Source organism: Limanda limanda, chromosome 4, assembly GCF_963576545.1.
Source record: "Limanda limanda chromosome 4, fLimLim1.1, whole genome shotgun sequence".
Taxonomy (NCBI): domain Eukaryota; kingdom Metazoa; phylum Chordata; class Actinopteri; order Pleuronectiformes; family Pleuronectidae; genus Limanda; species Limanda limanda.
Genome location: NC_083639.1, coordinates 21,872,215 through 21,891,884, shown reverse-complemented (window position 1 = coordinate 21,891,884; position 19,670 = coordinate 21,872,215). Strand labels below are relative to the sequence as shown.

The following is a 19,670-nucleotide window of genomic DNA, read 5'->3' as shown; positions in this document are numbered from 1 at the left end:
GCTCTGCCTCTGATGGCTGACTCTTTTCTTGTAACAGCCACTGGGATACAACTGTCCTAAACCTGCTGATCTGGAAAAGCAGTTTCACTATATAATTGGTGGCTTAGCTTTGCACTGAACTGCCCTCACTTATGTATGAGACAGTTATTTAGCCAAATGTGTTTTTGTGCTGTCGATGCAGCTTCAAGTCTCATTTTTTGAATCAGTTAGAAGTGCAGCATCATGACTTTCCCTTTGAGTTGTAACCGGACTTTTGCGAAAATGTGCTACGGCATAGATACATAGCTTTTTTTTGTTGGTCTGTATTTACATGTAAGTTTCATTTGAGTTCTGATGCATGTCTTTATCATTTACAGATCCAAATGTGAAAGTTGGAGAGGTGTAAGGTATGTGCTGAAAATTTTTTTCCACACACAGTCTCATTATTCTGCCTGTAAACTCACTGAAGCCTTAACTTTTCCCTCCACACCACTGTCAGTCACATGTCATCCAACAAAGCCTCAGCTTTCTCTGAACCCTTCAGGACTTTGGCTGTGTCCGCCTCCACCTGTCAGCACAAGCCTGATGGTCAGATAAGACTCCTCCAGGATAGTTTTTCCTCTCTGATTCTCATCTTTCCTTGATTGATTCTTCCTCCAGTGCGGCCAACCAGGAAGTTGTGTCATATTTTGTGGTCACAATACACTGCCTTTGCATAGTCATGGCTGCATACCTTCTCTACTTGCACTCTATGACATAGATATGAGAATCGGCCATGATGAGCTGCAGCTGTGTGAGGAGTTATTGTGTACCATTTTATTTTTTTCAAGTTCTTGTCTTTAAATTATTGGCTCATAACTTGATACCAAAGAGTATTAATACATTGACGCACTGTTGACAGTAGTGTTGGTTATGGATGGATCTTCAGGGGTATTTTAAAGTATGCAAACACCCTTTCGGTTGTCATGATTCTCCAAAAGATTCAAATAAGCACTGATGACTATGACATTGTTACCTTACCTAACTATGGAGTCTTGAGTGGCTCGTCCTCCCACCAGGTCGCCAGCTCAATCCCACTCTTCCCAATTCGGAATGCCGAAATATATACTTGGAGAATCAAGATTCCCACTTGAAATCAAAGGTCAAATTTAAAGGTTGGGCATTTTCATAAATCTATGATTCAGAATCAGAAATCTGCCATACCCACACACCCTAATATGTGATTCAGCTTCTCATTCCAGAGCCATATATATTCATATGCTGCTGGGAAAAGCTGGAGAGGCTTGACTTTACGAGGGATTGATTTTCTCCCATTCAGCAACAACAGTATTAGAGAGGTCCAACCCTGATGTCAGTGTACCAGTTCATCATCTCTGGGATGACGTTCCATGTGGCAGGGACCCCGCATGATGTCCAAGGACTTGTGTGAAGAGATGAATTGCAGGCCCGTCCCTTCGGAGACACTGGACTCAGACACTGTAAACACATTGTTCTTTCCAAGTCAATTCCAGGGCAGCACACACCTTACATCACGGTGCTAGATGCTCAATCTTGATGGGCCTGAGACATTGTGGCTGAAGGTCTCATTGTAGGTAGAAGTGACCTCATCAGTGTGTTAAATGATAAGCTGGAGATGCACCGGGTTTGGCCCCAGACGGTTGTGTACTTTAATGCATACTGCGACTATTAGCCTACCTTTAACCTTGCTTATAATGTTGTGTTTTTTATGTATTTTAGAAAAACATTGTTGTCACAATAAGTGAAACAAATATTGAATATTGACAAAAAAAAAAAAATTGTGGGAGATCCCAGTGACTTTTGACCACACAATTCCAATAAGTTCATTTTTGAGTCCAAGTGAACGTTTGTACCAAATTGGAAAAAACTCACTCTCAGTCTACTGGAGCTATTGTGTTTAGGAGAGTGAGGCGGACAGATAGGGACAGACTAACATTCACCAGGCAGACAACCTTAAACATAATGCCTCTGGCTATGGCTGTTGCTGGCACGGAGGCATACAATTGATTGTGTATTGAATATATGTCCTTTTTTATATAGAAAAAGTGATCTAAGGAACCAATAACACAACAATTACTGCCCCTAGGTAAAATGTAAAGCTACTGTATAGATCAATACATATGATATTGGCATGAAGAGGTATATTAGTGGTCATCCATATGTGTTGCTGATATTACACCCTATACTGGCTCAATGCTTTGTGCAGAGAGTATAATTTAGTGAAGACACAGTCGCTATGAAACCACGGTGAAAGCAGATTCCATCAGCCTATGAAATGGGAAAGAATTAAAGGATTCAATTGTTGACAAAGTAAAGCCTTGCCCTCTTTATGGGGTCAAGGATAAACTCTGATGAGCTTGTGCTTGGGAAGGATATTGAAGCTGTGTAACTGCCTTCAGTGCAATAACAAACAGAACTTCATTGAGCTTGAGAAATGGAATTAGTTCAGCTCTATAAAAGTGGACCCCCCCTTTAGCTGCGGACAGTGTGGAATATGGAAGAGGGCTGGATGTGTGATGGCGTACTGTACTGTACGTTTCACATGTCTCCACTGCTGACCCCGGTATGAGACACCAATATATAATTTGTCTTATGTCTTACAGGGAGCTCCTGGATAAGACTTCCATGTAATGGTGTTTTGATGAGATCACAGGACAGAATACTGATCACTCCAGAGTGGAACTTTGAATTCACTCTGCTGACAGGAAAATAATCATTTTTTTCCCGTTGGCCACTGAAAATTATAAAATGCCACTGCCACTTTGACAGTTTATGAACTGTTTAGGTTTTAATACAGTCGAGCGGCACAGTGATGGCACCGCTGTTGTCCCGCTGAAGGGCGGACAAATGTACAAGCTGCATCCAAATATTTACTCACAGGTGGATGTTGGTAATTCTATGTTTGTTGACTCTGTTTGCACATTAGCTGTACAGTGAGATGTAATGGCTTTGCTCCATGAAAACGATTGCGTTTAGTTGGCCCAGCAGCTGGAAAATTAATTCACTGCTTGTGAAAAAACTGTTCTGCTCTTTTAGGCAGATATCAAAGGATCAACTGAAAATCAGGTGAAAGAATTAAACCCCCTCACAAGGCATAAGCAGGTGGCGAGGATGATAGTGGGATTCGAGTAATAATAAGAGAGGTCAGGTTATAACGGCTGCACTGGGCACCAGGAGGAATACAACTGGATGTCACCACTCAGCTGGTTGCCAAAATGCGGTTGAAGGTGCAAGTGATTTTGAATCACGATTGAGGCGGTTGTATGTCAGTCATTTGCGATTTTCCATCTTTCATGGAGCCAGATATTGTGTCTAAAATGAATCACTTCAGAAACGGTTGGGTGTGAGATATCTGTGCTCCTTACATCCCGCACAGTCATGTGTGGTGGTTGCTCGAGCCAAGCATTTTTTGCTTTTTCGCAATATGCACATTTTTCTATTTCAATTTATACAATAGTTGTACCAATCCAAGTTTGGCAGCATTTGTGTGTCCCTGTTCTACATGGATGTAGCTACATGTGGGTAGCTAGCTATAAACACAGGGGGACGACCGATTCTTAATCTGCCTGCAAAATTTGAATTTGTTGACTCATCTCTGCAGCTGGGGATAATTGTGAATGGGTGTCGGACATATAATTAGCCCCTCTGTTTAAATTGTGGCCGCTGATTTAGAGATCCTAGATACACCACTGCTACGGCAACAGTCTGAAGCAAAAGAGCTCCTGCAAAAATAATGCAGTGTTGATGGAAAAAAAAAAAATAATGAACGTGGCATTGCTCTGCATCTGACCTCTCACCAACATGGTTATCATTGTGATCCTTTTCCAAAGTTCTTGTAAAATCTTTACAGTGTAATTCCCAAAAACTCATGTATTTCTCAAACTTGAATTAAGGCACATCTACAGCAACTGAACTGCAGCAGCATAACAGTTTTTTTTAATATGTAGCTATGTATAATTATACAGTCATGTTATAGTCCAACACTGCTAGCATAGAGCTATATTTTCACTAACCTGCTTAGATCGTCTTGTTGTCTTTGGTCTGGGAAGCTGTTTTTTGTTGACATTACTAAACAAGACACATCATTTCTTTAATGCACTGTATGGAAATGAGGCCGCTTCTCGTTCCTTCATTTTGCTGTTGACGCTGAGCTCCCATTCTCATTGCTTTCACGTAAAGGCTCTCCAAAAGTCCCACTGCCTCTTCATGGCAATTTAATGAGAGCCCCCGAGTAACAAACTCTAATTTTGTTTGTTGCTTTTGTTGGAAAGGTAAAATGGCAACGCTCACAAATAATGCATGTGTATATGACCTGCAGTCAAATGGTTTAGTATTCTGAAACCTTCAATACTGAGGTTCGAAAGTGGATTCATTCAAAGTTACCTTGCAGTTTTTTATATAACAGCAATAACATACAGTACACCAGCTTCTGGGCCCCAACTTTTCGCTTTTTAATTACTTCACATTACTTTCCGGCAGGCAATTTTCTCTTTTGTTTGCAACAGACGTTAGCATCCACAAAATCGAAGCTACTCGTGTTGTCTAATGCCGTGCATTTTAACACTTTTGTCCTCTGTGTCAGATTTGAATGTCCAAATAGAAATGCCAATGGACTACAGATGATTAATGTAAAATGTATGGCTTCTGGTGATGAGACCAGAGATGTCTGCTCGGCTCTACAGTGAGTATTGGACTCTTTTAGTTAATTCTTTTAGTTTCACATTTCACTTTATCTGCTCTTATCAATTTGTCACAGGAACAAACGTCCTCCGGTGAGCAAGGTCTGAACATTTTAAAACTGTATTAAGATGAATGTTCAGAAGCTAAAGAGACAGATGTTTCTCTAATGAGCTGGTGGAGCTCAAACCAGAGGACAGCATAAGGAGAGTCAATATTTACATTAATCGTTTAGCCACACAACTCCCAATCAACGCAAATGTTACTCTGTCTGCTAAGAGGTTAGCTGTAACAAATGTATACAGTACTTACGATATGTGAGATGTTGTCATCAAGAGATGCACCTCGATGCTGATGTTTTTTATATGATGGATAAATCAAGTGAGCTGCTGAAAGAAGGTTCACATGTCTCAGAGTAGACATATCATACTTATATTAAGATTCATCATTTTAATGTGTTAGAATTCACATGCTTTTATGTTCAGAAAATACATCACTTTCCTCATACTGTTAATTGCTGCAGCTCTTCTTGGTTTTAGCTCTTGTCTCTTTCAGACCCCCTTCCCGTCAAAGCACAGCCTGCTTTGATTGGCTAGCAGGCCCACTCTGCTGTGATTTTTCAACCACTCCCAGCGAGTGTAAGAAATGTTGGCCTCTGCTGTGACCTGGCTTTGTTTGCGTGTCAGACTAGCTGCTAGGTGTGCATTATGCAAATACAGGCCATTGTTACATGGTTCTGAAGTGTCGGCTAGACTACTGGCAAGGTGTTTCAGGAGCAGTGTTGTCTCTGAGGGAGAGGAGATACCTCGACAACAGACTTTGAGCTTCTTTGTAACTATTCAGACCTTTAACCTGCACAAATAATCATATAATACATTGGAGAAAAGATTTATACTGAAAAAGCCTCATGTGTCTCCTTTTGGCAGAAACTGTTTAATGATGCTTGGTGCATAGTGGAGAGGAAAGATGAGCAATGCAAGTTACTGCTGTGTAATATCACCCAATTCTCATGGCTCACTGGGCCTACTTAAAACCCAAATGTCCTCTCAGGGCACAGACTCATGTTGTAGAACCCCTTCACCTCTGTCCCATTGAGAGAGACTGACCATGAGACTCAGAGACGCTGGCTGTTTATTATGGTTATCTACCTTATCAGTAAGTTCACAGCTATCAATTCTGAACTACTGTTTATAGTGAATGACATTAGAGTGTGACCTGCATGGAAAAGTAGAATACTACACAGACACCTAACGATCTCTGTCAGTAAATTGAACTTGTGTAAAATGCTGAATTTACAATACCACCATCAACAGTGATTCCCTTAAAAATAAAATAGTTTTAAATTAAACCACTGATTAAACCTGATATGTTGACTCCATCCTGATTTAGAGTTAAACTGATTTAATATAAGAGAACAATGCTTAGCTGATATGCTATCCAATATTGGTCTAACCTTAGACAAGGGCGCACTTGATGTTTGTGTGGGTAGAGGTTGCGTTCACAGAGGCCAACAGTGGTGTATGTATCTCTTCCCCTTGTTCCACAGTATTGAGTGGTCCCACAGGACTCTCTGGTGCTCCAGGTGTGTCATTTTGCAGGCTAGCAGTGCTGTCAGTGGCTTTACCTTTAACCTTCCCTTCCCCTTCTCGCTTCTGTCTCCTCGTCCCACAGGAGACAGCTGTGTTGGCAGCTGTGGCACATCCGCCCACAACCGTTCCAGCTGTAATGTAGGGACACTGAGAGAAATGCGATGCTCTGTATGCTGACATGGCAGTTTGTGAGAGGGACCCCACCAAGGTTAACTGGCCTGTAGTGTCCAGTGGCTATGTGCCTTCATGTGGTATGCACCAGCACACCTGCATAAGAAAATCTCCTGGGGCCCAACAGAAAATAAGATGCATTTAGCTCTGCTCTGCTTCAGTGCCAATCAGGGTGATACAGTCCAGAACAATACATGATAGAAACTTAAAGGTTCTCACCATAAAGGCCATGATCTTATTAGACTCCTGAGCTGCATGCATTCGCATAGCAATGAGAACAAATCGATTTTTTGTGAGGCTGCCATAACTCCATAATGCTTTCAGACAAACTTCTTTTTAACATTCATGTGGTAAGCAAAGGGAAATGCTTGTTGTGCAATTAGCATAATGAGGGACGATGTCAATATTGCTGTCTTTGTTAATCATGATGATTATGGAAGCACACTTGGTTTACCATGATTATATACATAACAAAGGAAGTTTACATACAAAATAAAGAAGGGGAGGTTTTTATTTAACATAATACTTATTAGTATTATTCAACATTTCACTTCAGTGCAACATTTTCACTTTTAATGTTTTTTTATTTGATTTAATCCTAACATCAAAATGTTTTTAAAAACATTTTTATTATAATGTTTAGGCTATCATTCTCCACTATAATTTTCACCGAATCTTTCAGTAGAACACACACAAATTGTTTTAACCCAGGATGCAAGAGACATTATCCCTTGGTATTTGTATGCCAACCCATCCATCAACCTCCCCTATGACCTCTGTGCAGTGGCAGAATGTAACTACCAGTACGTATATTCACTAAGCTCCTGCAAGCAAAGTGCCGTTTCAGTACTTCTACATATACATAATGTACTAGATGTAGTTCCTTTTTAATTTAAAACTTTGAATCTCTGCTTTGTAAAAAAAAACAGCTTGGACTCTTGATTGGCTACTCAGTTAATCACTCGGGAATGGTTTCGCGGCGCTGTCCTCTGTGTTATTTTACAGAAATATACTTGTATTGCAAGGAGGTGCATGGATCAGGAGGAAATTGGTGTTGAATTAGTCTATATTCCAGCTGGGATGTTGTCCATTAGCACAGAGAATACAAAGTGGATATTTGCCGTTAATTTTACACTGTTATATATAAAAATGCTTAATAAGTACAAATTCATTATTTTCTCTTTTCAAATGTTTAGTAAAAATGTATTAGGCTGGCTGAATATGAATTAAGCTTTGTCTCTGGTGAGACACCTGTGAGTTCTCTTGGCCGGCTACTGCTGTGATGAGCCCAAAGAATTTCACTTTCGATTTAACATGTGAAAAAAAATATCTTGCCAATGAACACAATACATGCAGCAGATTGGTTTCCTCCAAAAGAGAATCATTAGTAATTGGATTCACTTCATTGGCGAGAGTAGCTTTGGCTCCCAAACCTAAGACTTTTAAAGGACTTAATTTGTTGTCTTGAAGAGAGTATTGAAACTGTAGCTATCATATTCTTGCAACAGTCTATTAAACAACACAGAGGTGAGGCTTTGCCCCATTCTTTTTTGATCACCATTCCCCTCCACTATGTTAGCCTATCCTTCAGGAATTGCACAGCCAGACCGGCCCACGTTCCTGATTATACGTGCATTACAAGGCCTGTTTGTTTTTCCGTTCCTTGATCTGCTCCTGAGGGATAAGAAGATATAGGCCATGAATGTGCTGTGAAGTGGTTGCTTGAGCATATCAGAACAATGCCTGTGGTGGTGGTGGTGTTGGCGGCAACGCACGGCGCAGTGAAGTGGCCCAGTTGAGCACAAAGCCTTTCCTGTAACACAGATCCGAGTACTCAGCACTCAGAGGCGTCATAAACTGCAATAATTAATTGGGAAGTAGTCTCCATTTTTTTTAGGAAGGCCTTATGAGCTGGGCAGTGGGCACCATAAATAATTTTGTCTTTTTGTCTTTGTCTTTACAACTGCAGCTTATAAATACCTCTCCCTCCGGTCTTCATTGATGTGATGCTGCTGAGAAATGAGATAGGGAGACTGATAGAGGGCGAGCTGCTACAGCAAAGCCGATTTCCAAAGGCCTCATACTGAAGCAGCAAAGGTTAATTGGATTCTGTCAAAGCGATATTGTGGGCTGATGTTTAATTCTCTCACATTACCACTTATATTACCTTGTTTAATTTTCACCCTTGGAGAAAATGGTGTTTTGATCGTGTCGTAATCGGTGCAGGACAACTTTATGAACCTATCAGGTCTCGACGGTCCCCTATACGAGTGCAACAGCAAGGGCTGGTTGTTGCCCATGTTTTAATAGCAGTAAATAATATGATTCATAAGGTAATATTGAAAAGAATAGCTTATAATATCCAACATTAAACAGTTGCATCCCTCTCTTTTTGATTAATGCCAAGCATAGCTACAGATGGGGCCACAAAACAGCCTATCTACCAAAAGCAGGAAGATTAGGATTTCTGGATTATATAAAACTAAATCGCTTAAACCTGCTTTTGGAGAAATGCAGTACACGGCAAAGTACGTGTGACATAACCGACAGAAGTACAAGCTACTCATCTATCAGGCGGAAGTAAAAGGTGGGGGTGGTGTGTCTCCGGGATTTGTGTCAACAGAAAAGAAAAAAAAGTTCTCACTAGCTGAGCGCTGTGTGTTGTAGGACGCCTCAGACGCTCCCTGTGTTTGCGTTTATCTCTTCCTTGTCTGAGAAGCTGCTCTCTGCACCGAGCCCTGATGGATGGTGCTGGAGTGTTGGTGGTGCAGCAGCGCCTGACTGTGTTTCCACAGCTGACCTTGTTGTATTGTGCTGATTAAGAGAGGGAGTGTACAGTATTGACTCCACACCAACGCCATCACCCCCGAAGCCTGACTCCCCCCCCCCCCCCCCCTCAGAAATGCAGATGATTGTTTTGTGCACAGTCAGAGTGGCTGCACTGGTACATGACCCTGGAAGTGAATAACTCTTTGACACAACCTGTATTCACAACATACAGTGATATCACAGCTTGTAGACACAGAGCAACATATCTAGCAGTCATCGTCCAAATCTCTTTTTCATGCCAGTGACAGATTTGGAAAATCTGCATTTAAGCAACAAGACTGATTGGTCTGTCTCACCAGATATACACCACAACGTTAAAACCAGAGACCAGTATTGACTTTGTTGTTAATGAGTGTAAACCTGCCATTTGCAATGCATCCTTTGCTTCCAGCCTGATTCTGAGAAACAACATAAACCTCTGACCCAGCAACCAATTTACTGAAAAGTTTTGATGTTCATTTACTCAGTCAACAGTCAATATACATCTGTTTCCTTTTTGTTCTGTTCTACCCAGAGAAAGATAACTTTGCTACTTAATTACTGTATATGTCAATGCTGATATTTACATTCCTTATTCTGTTCATTACATCTTGAATGATTTATTCTACTTCTTACACTGTTATAGCTACATTTTTACTTTAGTAAAAGATTTGAGTCCTTCTTTCACCAACGCGAAAATCAGCAACGTCTACAACTGTGCCAAATCAGGTAGGAATAATAGAACAGCATGCAGTCAGGGCTTGTGTGAAGGGTATTTTTCCTAGATTATCTTAATCAGTCTTCTCGTGCAAAGAAGATTAGTCACCAATTTGGAGACTTTCAGTAATTTGAAAAGAATGTTGAGTGAGTGATTGTGAATACTGTAAATTACTATGGTAACAATCACCTTGGAAAAGCCAGGGATAAAAAGTGTGGTGTGCCATGTGCATATGTGGACCTGGGCAGTATGAGTAAGCAGGTGATCAAAGTTAATAACATGGAAAAAAATAAGTTCAAGCAGACGTCAAACTCTTGCCTTTGTTTCATTTTTTGATGAGGAGAGAGAAAAAGGCAACAAAAAGTGGAGTTTTTGGGTTCATTGGGCAAACAGTATTATACTCACCAGAGAGATTTACTTGGCTGCTCACGTAACTCCTGGGTTCGCCAAGGGTTGTTTGAATAATGGGGTGACCCTGAATTATACAGCTCCTTGTAAAACAACACCGCTAATATTTATCTTTTGTCAGTATTTGCTATTGTCTTATCTACAGGGCATCATAACAGGAAGTAGTAAAGTGGTAAAACCCGCCTATTGCTTGATTAAATTGACTGCCGGGGCCAAGTCCTGCAACTCTGCATCTTGCCTTGAAAAGTTGAAAATGTTTTACCTTCCCAGGTCATGTCAAAGTTGCTGGCACCATAGGAAAACCATGATTTTGCTGAGGACCTATGTTTTTATAACGCTGTGTGACAGCCTCTAAGAGTACTTCTGCTTCACTAAACAAAACTAAACTTCTATTTAGACAAAGCATATTATCCGTCACAGTATGTGAATAGCATAATTAAGCTTCATAAGTCCTTGAAACCACATTGCCAGCCCTCCGACAGTGAAAAAGTTTTGGGACTCTGTGTGTTTAGAGACGACCATTATGAAAGCAGAGAACCTGCACTCCAGTGATAACGGGAATCTTATGTAATGCAGCCAGTGGGAAATCTCCATCCAGGACCTCACCTCCATGGAGAGATTAATGCTCGCAGTTCAGGGTCACACAGGAGCACAGCCCGTTTGTCCTTGGGACACGTTTATCCATATGGCAAGTTGCTGTAAGATTTACATGTAGGGGCCCCACCCTTCCTCGGCTGCATTCGTACGCCAATGGCATCACAGCAGCACGGACAGACTGTCCCAATACGAAGGCTCCTCCAGATGTGTCCTTCCACTCCAGAGTAACAAAGGCTCCACTGTGTGGGTCTTTCCCGGCCCGATACATCCCATGATTCATTGCGCTTCAGAGTTTTTCAATGGCGGCAAAAAGCAAGGTGAAAACATCAGGAGCATACATTTTTCTATGTAAGTACTCAACCAAATAGCTAACGGTGGACATGTTGTAAAAACAAATATTCAACATTTTCAATCAATAGAAGGAAGTTTTGGTTTATAGTTTTGTTGAGAGGCGAGGAATGTAACTGTGGGACAAGCTTGTGACAATGATTCATCCGACGAGGGGTAAGCGACCATTGGAGGATGCAGCGGACATCAGCTGCATAGAGACACAGAAATAAGGTCTCCCCATCTCAAGCTGCATCACAGTGCAATGAGTCCTGGAGTTCATGCCTCACAGAGAAAGTTCTTAAAGGTTTTGGTTGATTGCATTTGTTTTTATCCTTCAGTTAAGATGACTCATCACAGCTAATTATTTTGATCATACAGATGATTGACTAGCAAACAGTTTGATGTGGAGCATGACGGCAACATGATATTTAAATTACTTTTCATAGTCCCCAGTTCATCATGCCAAATGCTCTTACGGTGTTGTGGTGGTCTGTTCCAGTTATTGTCACCGGGCGTGTATTGTCATTGGTTGTAATTGGAATGTGCTGTTCATTTGAGGAGTTTTAATGACTCAGTTTATTCTGCCCCTAAAATAGTCTCATTCCTTTAAACAATGTACATGAATGGTTGATGGATATCAAACGCAAATGTGAAGAAATTAATTGATATATGATTAATTTTGAGTATGCATAATAAACAAGGGAAAAAGGAAGTAAATGGTTGTTTAAGAACAGATGGCAGAAGACTTAGCATAAACCTTAATTCTAAGTGATTGTTCCCAGGAGCCTTTAAATATGCCTTTTACTCTCTGTAAACTAAAGTATTTTTCTAAAACTAAATTATACAATGCGGAACGATGTGAGTTATCATCCCTTCAAGTCCAAACCAGAGCCATTATTCCTGACATAAAGTCCTGTCTTGTTCTTATCCCACTCTTATCAGGGTAACCGCTTTTTATGTCAGCTGCAACAGATCATCCTGGAGTTGACGCCCCCTCGCCTGTCCACCGTGAATTGAGTTCATCAAACGCCCTCAATTCCCAGGTGACAAGAGGGAAAGTCATGTGAGACATGTGAGGATCTGCGTGTCGGGTTTGCACGATGGAGTTGTTGCTTGCAGAGCTCTTCTGATAATAGCAGAAAATGCTCTCTCTCTCGCTCACTGTGTGATTGTTTCGATGCTTGTGTGCCTGTCAGACACAGATGCTGTTGTTGCTGCTATTACAAGAGGACAAATCTGGGGGGGGGGGGGGGTCAATTCAAAGAGAATGTCTTGGCAAGGTCTATCCTTTTTCCAGGAAAGAAACAAAAAGTGTTTTATTGTGAAATGAGAAAGCTCAAGGTAACTCTGCCGAGTGGAGAGTTTGCTCATGGAGGTCGTGACGAGTTGTAAAGGTTCTCAGCAGGCAGAGGTGGCCAGAGGCGGCACATTATCCAGTGTACCAGTCGTCATCAGACCTCACTGGGGGATGGTTCAATGACAAGTGGCTGCTTCTTCCATTACTCAGCCTGCTGCAGCAATTAGTGCCAAGAGTAGACTTATTGGTGGTTTATTTACAGCCAGTCCTCTGTTTCCCCCCCGACAGCCGTGTGCTGCCCCAATCTACCCTCTGCTCTGGGTGACTCGTACTCGGCAAAGGTTTGCCTGGACTTTGTTCCCTGCCCATGGGTATAACATAAGCTGAATTACATAATGTCTGTCTGAAACAAAGTTGACAAAAAGGTGAGAATGTCCTCACTAGAAAAACAACATTAGTTATTTTTAAAAGCTTAAACCAGCAGTTTGCAAACTTTTTTGCTGATAATCCCTTATTATGAATGAATACCTCCTTGAAACCCTGATCATAGGTGGTGAAGATATGAACAGATGAAAAGTGATTCGTGCCATTCAGAGTCAAAATAGTGAAGAGCATTATTTTCACATGAAAAATTAAACATTTTGAGCAAAACAAATACAATTTCATGGATCCTCATGACCCCTTGTAGTGGTCCTCCTGACCCCTCAGCAGATTAGAAAAAGATGGCATTTATCCATTGATCCACCAATCCATCCATCAAACTATCCGTCTTCCTCTTCTCGCGAAGGTAGCCCGCCAAGTAGGGTATCCCAGATATCTCACACCCTAGCCATGATCCTCCTGGGAGATCCTGAGGTGTTTTGAGGCCAGATGGGATGTATTATCCCTCCAGTGAGCTCTGGGTTGATCCCAGGTTCCTCGTTGTTGGAAATGCCCGTAAACTGCCATCGTAAGGTGCCCAGGAGGCATCCTGACATAGATGCCCGAACCACCTTATCTGTCCCCTTTCCACATGAGAGACATGCAGCCGTTCTAGTCCAGCAACCCGACCAAGAAAACTCAATCTGGAGCTTGTGACCATAGGTGAGGGTTGTAACAAAGACCAACTGGTAAACTGATAAATACAAAGTTTTGCCCTGCGGCTCAGCTCTTTCTTCACTGCAGTCTTGGTATGGAATTAAATTAGTCTCAGACCTAATATACATAAAACTGAGGCATGGGCTCATGATACAGTCCACAGAACAGTTTGCCCCAGCAAGAAAGATCCTCACAGTCTGCAAGCATGGGGCTGAGACGAGCTTGACCCTCCCTTCCCCATTGCTAAGGCTTGACACTCATTTGCTCGCCAAGTTGACCTTTGGCCCCGTACACACCTGGTATTAACAAGTGTTTATGTGATCCGGATCTCAAGTGGACAGCTCTGAGTACAACTGTGAACGCACTCAGCACCACCACAATGATCGATGCTTTTATAAAAATGTTTAAATCTTTCTGTACACGCAGCTGCACGACAGTCATTTAGACTCTCCTTACTCGTTTCTCCACCCTCTTTTGCTTGTTCGTGCCAACACACACACACACACACACACACAGGTAAGAAACCTGAAGGTCGGCGGTTCCCCAGTCTGACCGATCTGAATGCCGAAGTGTCCTTGGGCAAGATGTTGAACCCTGAATGCCCCCCATAGAATAACAAAGTGCTGCGAATAGATGCACTGTATGAATGTGTGAATGGAAAACTGTACTGTAAAGCGCTTTGAGTTGTCATCAAGATTAGAAAAACGCTATATAAATACAAAACCATTTACCATTTACACACACACACACAGTGACATCGGACTTGTGTGCTGTGTAAAAACAAGATAATTTTTTCATGATGTGGAGCGTCTTCGTGAACATACGTGTTCGTTTGTATAGAGCGGGGATGTGAGACAGATCAGGAGACGCATGTGGGGCCACATTGTAATGCCAGGTGTGAATGCACGCAGAGCTGTCCCCTTGTGATTGGATCACAAATACCACATGTTAATACCAGGTGTGTATAGGGCCTTTGAGTATTTGGAGGCGGGTACAGTGGCTGATGTTTTTAGTCCTTTGATTGATTACTTTCAACACCCACAGTCTTTATATGATACGTTCATTTTGATTCTAAATAATCGCCAAAGGAAACATTCATATTGACATTTATTTTATTGCAGGCACTGACCGGTAATGTCACAGTGGTGCTCGGGGTACTAGATTTAAAAGGCACTCAAATGGTTTGTCTTGGGAGGCAGTGACAAATAGTTTACTTTTTTGGTATTTGGAAATGTAGAAACATAAATCAGCTGTTATGAATAAATAAAAATAAGTGTTCAGTAAATGTTTTTTGAACATTTTCTTCTTGGCTATGGGGCAACTTTTTTACAGAAAAGCCGGCTGCTGGCCAAATAGCCAAGTGCTCACAAGTCCTACCAGTTACTTTATGACTTATTTCCTCTGCCTAACCACCATCCTCTGGATGTACTTCTTCTTCTTCTTCCTCCCTGGAGCTGAAGCAAGTGACCAGAGCTTTTATTCACCTCAATTGAACAGAATGTATGGCATTTATTAAATGCAGAAAAAATTGCTACACTACACACACTACATGCTATACACTACACACTACACACTACACACTACACACTACACACTACACACACACACACACACACACACACACACACACACACACACACAATAAACCAGGTGAAATGATTGTAACTTAAGCTTTTTACTATCAGTGACCTAAAAAAAAGAAAACTGCCAATGAATAAAGTCAACTACCTTTTAAAGACAGGGTTGGTTATTCTGGAAAAGCTGTTAAGAGCAGGCGGCACTTTCTCCTTCACCCTTATTAAAGCTGTCCCCTAAAACACATACACACACAGCAGGTATCCCCATCGTGGGACTAATAAAGGACTATCTTACCTTTAAGAAAATAACTATATTTTCATCTGCCGTGTTCACAGTGTCCAAGCAGCATGTTTTGCACAGCCACAGCTAAAAAGAAGGTGTCCGTCAGTCTTGTGAATATGTCTGATCAATATGTTTCTCCACATCATACATTTGTGGTTTATCTTGTCAGTAATTGGAGTCTTGGAGTAATTTTCTCCTGCTTTGTGTGAACCAGAGTGGATGTTCATTTTCTAATGCCTAATTGTGCTTCATAGTAATTCACTACATGTGACAAACTAATCAATGTATTCAACACACAGAATGTGATGGAAGATTTGCCCTCTACCTGGCTACTCCACAGTGTTGAGGAAATCTGGCCGATGACTCTGAAAACAGGCCAACTAACTATAATCAAACCATAAACACAACACACTTAAAATTATGTAATTAACGTTAAAAAACAGCACAATTATGAGTTTAGTGTTTATAATATTGGAAGGTGTTTCACCCCGCTGGAAAGAGGTCATGTATCATATTGTACTTGCCATCCTCACTGCCAAGAGTCCGCAGCGCTGTGAACAACACTGCCCCCAGCTATAGGGCAATAAACAGTTTCTGAATGTATGAATTTACATTGCTTACCATGTCCAGCTCTCCTTAAAGCTACAGTATGCCACCTTTGTGTTATATTGTTTTGTCCAAGACTGTGACTCCAAACAGCCTGGCAGCAGCTTGTTCAGCCAATCAGACAAGACCACAGTCAGGGGTAGGACATCATTGATATCTAGAATTTGCATACTGAAGCTTTAACTCAATATAAGTTTGATTGAACTGTCATTTGTGTGACACAGGGTTTGGACTGGTTTACAGTCCACATCCTTACAGAACCACTTGGTTTTGAGGGACTTAGAACTGACACTGACATTGATTGAATTCATTGATAAGGTATCATCATTCTGCTGCTGGTGTCTGGTAATTTGGGGGGGGGGGTTACCTGCTGGTAACTATGTGCTTTTGTTCAGTGATGTATCTGTGAAGACATGACAATGTTCTGGGAGTGACTGCTTCAACAGGGGTTGGAACTGAGAATCTAATTATCAAAGAAAAAGTTGATAACAGAACGTGATTCTAATCTGCTTCCTCTCGTCTTGTGCTTTCTTCCTGTTCATATCTAATAGTCACTGCACTTTACATGCAGCCTGGTACATTATGATGATGTCTCATCTTGTGCCTTCCTCTCTATTTTCCTCTCTCCTCCTCCTCCTCTCTCTACTCCCCACCTGGCACTGAGGTCTGTGCGCTGGTTCAGCCTGTTGTAGATGCATATATGAGAGTTTCCGGCTGGTTAGGAAGCATTAAAATGCTGTGCCCAGTGGACGGAGGTGATCCCTTTTTCTATCAAACGCAACGTTAAACTCAGTGGGAGTCAGCGGGCCAGCAGACACCCTCATTAGTATGCACTGCAACACCGTTTATGCTGAAACCGAAACCGAAATGTACTGACTGTTCATGTCTGATTTTGAATGATTATTATATAACTGTATTTTCTTAAACTTGCAGTATGATTTGCTTCAATGTGCCTCTCTCTTCTTATGTTTCAGGCGACACGCCTCATTCCCCATAGAAGTCTCAGAGATCCCTCTAAACCTAATTGCCCCTCCATGTAGAAGAAGTTACCCCTGTCGCAAATGGAAATCGGCATCTTTTGGGTAAATCGAAGGGCTTTTTTATTCCTTCTTTTCATCAGACCATAACTAACCAACCTCATATCCTGACCATACGTGTCATTACCTGTCCTGCTGCTATTTTACAGCATCATCCTGTTTATCAGCCGAATCTTTTCATTCCTCATGCTGCTGCTGCTTTTGAGTGTTTCTCTGTTTGTCAGTCTTTTCCGTTTGCTCATGAAGACGTCCACCGCCTACTGTGCGCAGGCTGGTAGGTGGCCGCCTCCCATATCCGCTCAGTTGGAAATTGAACATCCCTACCCATTACAGCCACAGCAGCAAAGTAGAGGCGCAGTAGGGGAACCAACTACTTTCTGGAAGAGAGACGACATAACAGACCCCTGTGATGTCACATCTCTTCCTTCCACTTCCTCTTTCATTCAGCATTACCTCACAAACAGTGAAATAGATGCATGTCTTAGTAAATGATTGAGAAGCTTTGCTGTACTGGTACAACTTTGTGGATTATATGTAGTAAGCAGTGTATTTGCATTAAGCATCTCGCGGCACATACAGTGCCCGGCTGTCCATGCAGTCCACCTCTCTGGATGCTTTTCCTTGGAGTTCATTACAGCTGCTCAGCGAGGCCCTGAGAGCTCCTCTGCAAATGAGGAGAGATGGGGAGAGATGAAAACCCTGGGAGCGTCGAGCAGTGGGACTTAAGCTTCAAAAGCGTTGTGGCAATTTCAAAGGCTTTTTATTCTTGACGCCATGCTCGCTGCATCTTTTGAGTCTCCAGCACTGAGCTTGAGAGAGATCTAAAAGGCAGGTTTGTGGGGAAGACAAATACAAAAACTTTACCCTCCAGGCGTTTTTACCTGAGGAGGAAGAAGACAGCGAAAGCTCTAAGTAGGTGTGTTTACTCACTAGATGAAGAGGGACTGAGAATCAGCCCTAAACCCTCGTGATTACAGGTCTTAAGCTGTCCCACTCTGTTGGGAAGTATTTGCCAACAAAACATGAAAAACAACTGCACATCAATTACAATTATCCAGGGAGTTTTGTTCTGAATGACATTTGGGCCAAGCTGGAACTTACAATCGGAGAAGGCAGGTGTGTAGATTGGATAATGAATGTAATTATATCAAATCCCTGAGAGCCAGAGAGGATGTGACACTGTGGTGCAGGTAAAATCCCTCAGCGGAACAATATGCTGTTGTTCAATAAATCAGCCATTTTAGCCTTTTTATATTTGTCCGATTTCAGATTCAAGGTTTATTGTAGACTCGATATGTCCATGCTCTTTGCTATGGTCCATTTAACTTTTGAAAGATTATTCAAAATGTAAGATTACACAGAAGCACTGCTTTCATTATGTCATAGCACTTGAGCACAAGGTGCAACATTTCAATTTGAAATCAAAAGATGCTTGAATTTATTTTCTGTGCTCTCTGTGGGCAGCTGCAAATACAGACATGTTGTTATCGTGATTGTGCTGGTAAACCCATTCACACATCCAGCAGACTCAGAGTAATTTGCCTTGGCCTCTGCATGTTTGTAAATTCAATATTCAATAATAACAGGGTTTTTTTCTATTGGTAATATAAAAATATTACTTAGAGTAGCTTTAAAATGCCCAATGGTTGAATTGCTCTAAAGACATTTGTACATACTACCCAGTTGATTTAGTTTTTAAACCTATGTTGCCCGGTGAAACCCTGGAGACCTGTGTATGGTCGACCGATAGCTGGATGGTAGTTTTGCAAGCAAAGAATAGTTTATGTACAATTCCCGAAGGTGAACAAAAATTCATACTCTTAAATTTTACGAATTAGATTCTCCATCCAAATTGGTTTAAAAAAAATCAAGGAAAAATAAATGCTAACTATAATCTTAGTTTTCCACATAACCTTTCAGAATCCTCCTGAGGTATTGTGATTTAACAAGGTTAATACACAAACATATCATGTTCTGAAGGAACATTATTTTCTTAAGTCTTTTGGCTTCCACATTATGTTTAATCAAATGTATCACAAGTCACTGGACTGGTTACTGAACTGAACTCTGCCATGATTCTCTCAAGAGGATTCTCACATCACTAATGGTTTACTGAGCTGCAAGGCAAACAAGAGTAAGGTATTTAAATCTCTTTTAGGTCACTTTCAACTGTTGGCCTACAGTTTCATCAACTCGGTTTCATTTCTCGCAGTAAAAACAACATGTAAAATGCACTATTATGATAATACAGTATGGTATTTTATAATGTGAGTGTCAAGACTGGACTTCTAAACTTCAGCTTTTAAGCCTTCGCAGATGATTAAGGCCGATATATGCTTCTCCGTTTTGACTTACACGGACTGACTTGGACAGAGAAACGCCCTCTCCGAGCGCCTCGGAGAGCTTTTCGTGTATCTCAGATTTTTCTAACTATCCGTGAGCATTTCAGAGAGCCTAGGGACAGCCCTTGGCTGTGATTGGTCCGCTAACGACATCAT

The 19,670-nt window shown here is 41.5% G+C and overlaps 1 protein-coding gene across 5 annotated transcripts in view; it reads left to right on the top strand.

Moving 5' to 3' along the window:
- Positions 1-19,670, top strand: part of iqsec1b (IQ motif and Sec7 domain ArfGEF 1b) — a 197,341-nt gene that overhangs the window by 51,047 nt on the left and 126,624 nt on the right. For 3 of the 5 annotated variants that reach the window (XM_061069690.1, XM_061069688.1, XM_061069692.1), the window contains exons 2-3: positions 357-386; positions 17,110-17,217. In XM_061069690.1, coding sequence (XP_060925673.1) covers positions 357-386; positions 17,110-17,217 — 138 coding nt within the window. The remainder of the gene's footprint in view (positions 1-356; positions 387-17,109; positions 17,218-19,670) is intronic. The other 2 variants (XM_061069691.1, XM_061069689.1) reach the window with 1 other exon arrangement.